At 36.4% G+C, this 6,000-nt stretch overlaps 1 protein-coding gene across 1 annotated transcript in view; it reads left to right on the top strand.

Annotated features, from left to right (window-relative positions):
* The first annotated feature begins 483 nt into the window (after positions 1-483).
* The window catches only part of LOC121878143 (putative serine protease K12H4.7), a 51,175-nt gene continuing 45,658 nt past the window's right edge, over positions 484-6,000 (top strand). The window contains exons 1-2 of the mRNA XM_042384158.1: positions 484-683; positions 849-1,081. Coding sequence (XP_042240092.1) covers positions 553-683; positions 849-1,081 — 364 coding nt within the window. The 5' untranslated portion in view covers positions 484-552. The remainder of the gene's footprint in view (positions 684-848; positions 1,082-6,000) is intronic.

Below are 6,000 nucleotides of genomic sequence, written 5' to 3'. Positions count from 1 at the left end.
TCTCTCCTTCACACAGGCTGTCTCCTTCACACTGGCTGTCTCCTTTACAATGGCTCTCTCCCTCATACTGAATCTCTCCATCACATTGGCTGTCTCCCTCACACTGGCTTTCTCTCTCACATTGGCTGTATCCTTCACACTGGCTGTGTCCCTCACACTTTCTTTCTCCCTCACAGTGGTTGTCTCCCTCGCACTAGTTGTCTCCTTTACACTGGCTGTCCCCTTCACACTGACTGTCTCCCTCTCACTGGTTGTCTCCTTCACACTGGCTGTTCCCCCACACTGGCTGCCTCCTTCACACTGGCCGTCTCCCTCATGCTAGCTGTCTCCCTCACGCCGGCTGTCTCCTTTACAATGAACAGTGTGCACTGTATACATATTAATAACACATACGCACTTTGTAGACATAACAATAACATATTAAATGCAGAACTGTGTAATCTTATTAGTTCACGCAATTCCACACACGAGAGATGGATCTGAATATCCCTTATCTTTCAGAGATATTTTACCAATGACTCTTTCTATGAGCCTGGTGGTCCTGTCTTCCTTATGATTGGTGGAGAAGGACCAGCTGACCCTATATGGATGGTGGAGCCTTACTGGGTCACCTACGCCCAAGGTCTAAATGCCTATATGTTGTTCCTTGAGCACCGATACTATGGCATGAGTCATCCTACTGAGTAAGTCTTTTATTCTGTTGAAAACATTTATTGTATTATAAATCATTTACCATACACCATCAATCATTTAGTCAATTGTTAATCTTGATAACATAAAGTTCACCAAAAGTAAATAATGAACAAAATTACAACTAAGAATATTTGGTTTGCTTTAAACTTCTACAGGGATGCTTCGGTAGACAACCTGGCTTATCTTAGCACTGAACAAGCTCTAGGAGACTTGGCAAATTTTGTTGTGAGCATGAAGGAAAGTCTTGGTTTTGAGGGCAATAAGTGGATAGCTTTTGGTGGATCATATCCAGGAGCGCTGGCTGTATGGTTCCGTCTCAAGTATCCGCACCTGGTACATGGGAGTGTTGCTACAAGTGCTCCTGTTGAGGCGGTGATTAACTTCAAGGGTAAGTGTGCTCAGGTTCTCTGGCCACAGTATGTCAGGTTCTCTGGCCACAGTGTGTCAGGTTCTCTGGCCACAGTGTGTTAGGTTCTCTGACCATAGTGTGTAAGGTTCTCTGGCCACGGCATGTCAGGTTCCCTGGCCACAGTGTGTCAGGTTCTCAGGCCACATACACTCTCTCGGTAACACCTTTACTGCTTTGTTATGATGACCAAACAAATGAAGGTCACCAGACGGTAACCCTCACAATCCTTACCGGTCAGTGAACATCACCAGACAGTAACTCTCACCATCCTCACCAGGCAATAACTCTCAAAAGACAATAACGGTACCCATCCTGACCAAACATTAACCCTCACCATCCTCACAAGACAATAACCCTCGCCAGACCGTATCCCTCACTATCCTCACAAGACAGTAATCCTCACCATCCTCACCAGGCAGTAACTCTCAAAAGACAGAAACGGTACTCATTCTGACCAAACAGTAACCCTCACCATCCTCACAAAACAGTAACCCTCACCAGACAGTATCCCTCACTATCCTCACCTTACATTAACCCTCACCATCCTCACCGAGAGTAACACCAGATCATAAGAGTGGAGGAAACTGCAGCAGGCCTCTTGGCCCATACTGGGCAGTCCCATTTACACCCAACCCCTATCGCTCATATATCCATCTAACCTATGTTTGAAGCTATCCAGCGTATTCGAGTTAATGATGATATTTTGTAACTTGTTCTACTCATTCACTACTCTATTTCCAACCCAATGTTTACATATCTCGTTCCTAAATCTAAATTTGTATCATTTAAAACCGTCGCTACGAGTTTGCTCCTGGTTGGATGGTTTGAGTACCACTGTTATATCACCTGTGTTTAACCTGACTTCCCCATCCTCACCAGACAGTAACCCTCACCATCCTCACCAAGCACTAACCTCACCATCCTTTCCAGATGGTAACCCTCACCATCCTCACCAGACAGTAACCCTCAACATCCTCACCAGACAGTAACCCTCAACATCCTTACCAGACAGTCCTCAACATCCTCACCAAGCACTAACCTCACCATCCTTACCAGATGGTAAGTCTCAACAATAATATACTCAGGCAGTAACCTTCCCATCCTCACCAGGCCGTAACCTTCACCATCATCACCAGACAGTTACTCTCACCAGACAGTAACCCTCACCATCCTTGCCAATACAGTAACTATCACCATCATCAGAACCCGACAGTAAACACACCATCCTCACCAGACAGTAGCCTCACCATTCTCACCAGACAGTAATCCCCTATCATCATCATCACCAGACAGTAACCTCACCATCCTCACCAGACAGTAACCTCACCATCCTCACCAGACAATAACTCTCACCATCATCATCACCAGGCAGTAAAACTCAGCATCATCATCAGACAGTAACCCTCACTATCCTCACCAGACAGTAACCCAGTAATCCTCACCATCATTACCAGACAGTAACTATCACCATCAACATCATCAGAAAATAACCCTCATCATCCTCACCAGGCATTAATCCTCACCATTCTTGAAACCAACTGTTGATGTTTATTCATACACCAGACAGCACCACATACATTTTCTGACTATGTTACTCCTGGCCGAGTATCTACCCTGGCCAGAGGCGTTCCTAAGGACACAATAAAGAACTACACACTTATCCTAAAATTAACGGTAAATATAAAAGGATATTTCGACCATCACTTCTTGTATTATAAAGACATATCAACCATCACTACTTGTACTGTATTATAAAGACATTTCAACGATCACAACTTGTACTGTATTATAAAGACATTTCAAACATCACTACTTCTACTGTATTATAAAGACATTTCAAACATCACTACTTGTACTGTATTATAAAGACATTTCAAACATCACTACTTGTACTGTATTATAAAGACATTTCAACGATCACAACTTGTACTGTATTATAAAGACATTTCAACGATCACTACTTCTACTGTATTATAAAGGCATTTCAAACATCACTACTTGTACTGTATTATAAAGACATTTCAAACATCACTACTTGTACTGTATTATAAAGACATTTCAAACATCACTACTTGTACTGTATTATGAAGACATTTCAAACATCACTACTTGTACTGTATTATAAAGACATTTCAACGATCACAACTTGTACTGTATTATAAAGACATTTCAAACATCACTACTTATATTATAACGACATTTCAACCATCACAACTTGTACTGTATTATAAAGACATTTCAACCATCACTGATTGTACTGTATTATAAAGACATTTCAACCATCACTACTTGTATTATAAAGACATTTCAACCATCACTATTTGTATTATAAAGACATTTCAACCATCACTATTTGTATTATAAAGACATTTCAACCATCACTATTTGTATTATAAAGACATTTCAACCATCACTACTTGTATTGTATTATAAGACATTTCAACGATCACAACTTTTACTGTATTATAAAGACATTTCAAACATCACTACTTATATTATAACATTTTTCAACCATCACAACTTGTACTGTATCATAAAGACATTTCAACCATCACTGATTGTACTGTATTATAAAGATCATTTCAACCATCACTACTTGTATTATAAAGACATTTCAACCATCACTATTTGTATTATAAAGACATTTCAACCATCACTATTTGTATTATAAAAACATTTCAACCATCACTACTTGTATTGTAAAGACATTTCAACCATCACTATTTTTATTATAAGAACATTTTAACCATCACTACTTGTATTTAGAAAGACATTTCAACCATCACTATTTGTATTATAAAGACATTTCAACCATCACTATTTGTATTATAAAGACATTTCAACCATCACTATTTGTATTATAAAGACATTTCAACCATCACTACTTGTATTGTAAAGACATTTCAACCATCACTATTTGTATTATAAAGACATTTCAACCATCACTACTTGTATTGTAAAGACATTTCAACCATCACTATTTGTATTATAAAGACATTTCAACCATCACTACTTGTATTGTAAAGACATTTCATCCATCACTAGTTGTAATGTATTATAAAGACATTTCAACCATCACTAGTTGTACTGTATTATAAAGACATTTCAACCATCACTACTTGTACGGTTTTATGAAGACATTTCAACCAACACTACTTGTATTATAAAGACATTTTAACCATCACTACTTCTACTGTATTATAAAGACATTTCAACCATCACTACTTGTACGGTGTTATGAAGACATTTCAACCAACACTACTTGTATTATAAAGACATTTTAACCATCACTACTTCTACTGTATTATAAAGACATTTCAACCATCACTAGTTGTACTGTATTATAAAGACATTTCAACCATCACTACTTGTACGGTTTTATGAAGACATTTCAACCAACACTACTTGTATTATAAAGACATTTTAACCATCACTACTTCTACTGTATTATAAAGACATTTCAACCATCACTACTTGTACGGTGTTATGAAGACATTTCAACCAACACTACTTGTATTATAAAGACATTTTAACCATCACTACTTGTACTGTATTATAAAGACATTTCAACCATCACTACTTGTACGGTGTTATGAAGACATTTCAACCATCACTATTTGTATTATAAAGACATTTTAACCATCACTACTTGTACTGTATTATAAAGACATTTCAACCATCACTACTTGTACGGTGTTATAAAGACATTTCAACCAACACTACTTGTATTATAAAGACATTTTAACCATCACTACTTGTACTGTATTATAAAGACATTTCAACCATCATTTCTTGTATTATAAAGGCATTTCAACCATCACTATTTGTATTATAAAGACATTTCAACCATCACTACTTGTACTGTATTATAAAGACATTTCAACCATCACTACTTGTACGGTGTTATGAAGACATTTCAACCATCACTACTTGTATTATAAAGACATTTTAACCATCACTACTTGTACTGTATTATAAAGACATTTCAACCATCACTACTTGTACGGTGTTATGAAGACATTTCAACCATCACTACTTGTATTATAAAGACATTTTAACCATCACTACTTGTACTGTATTATAAAGACATTTGAACCATCACTACTTGTACGGTGTTATAAAGACATTTCAACCAACACTACTTGTATTATAAAGACATTTTAACCATCACTACTTGTACTGTATTATAAAGACATTTCAACCATCATTTCTTGTATTATAAAGGCATTTCAACCATCACTATTTGTATTATAAAGACATTTCAACCATCACTAGTTGTACTGTATTAAAAAGACATTTCAACCATCACTAGTTGTACTGTATTATAAAGACATTTCAACCATCACTACTTGTATTATAAAGACATTTTAACCATCACTACTTGTACGGTGTTATGAAGACATTTCAACCAACACTACTTGTATTATAAAGACATTTTAACCATCACTACTTGTACTGTATTATAAAGACATTTCAACCATCATTTCTTGTATTATAAAGGCATTTCAACCATCACTATTTGTATTATAAAGACATTTCAACCATCATTACTTGTACTGTATTAAAAAGACATTTCAACCATCACTAGTTGTACTGTATTATAAAGACATTTCAACCATCACTACTTTTATTGTAAAGACATTTCAACCATCACTAGTTGTACTGTATTATAAAGACATTTCAACCATAACTAGTTGTACTGTATTATAAAGACATTTCAACCATCACTACTTTTATTGTAAAGACATTTCAACCATCACTAGTTGTACTGTATTATGAACCTTTCAACCATCACTAGTTGTACTGTATTATAAAGACATTTCAACCATCACTAGTTGTACTGTATTATAAAGACATTTCAACCATCACTACTTTTATTGTAAAGACATTTCAACCAT

The sequence above is a fragment of the Homarus americanus genome, unplaced genomic scaffold, assembly GCF_018991925.1.
Source record: "Homarus americanus isolate GMGI-L3 unplaced genomic scaffold, GMGI_Hamer_2.0 scaffold45562, whole genome shotgun sequence".
In the NCBI taxonomy this organism is placed as follows: Eukaryota; Metazoa; Arthropoda; class Malacostraca; order Decapoda; family Nephropidae; genus Homarus; species Homarus americanus.
This window is presented reverse-complemented; position numbering and strand designations above follow the sequence as displayed.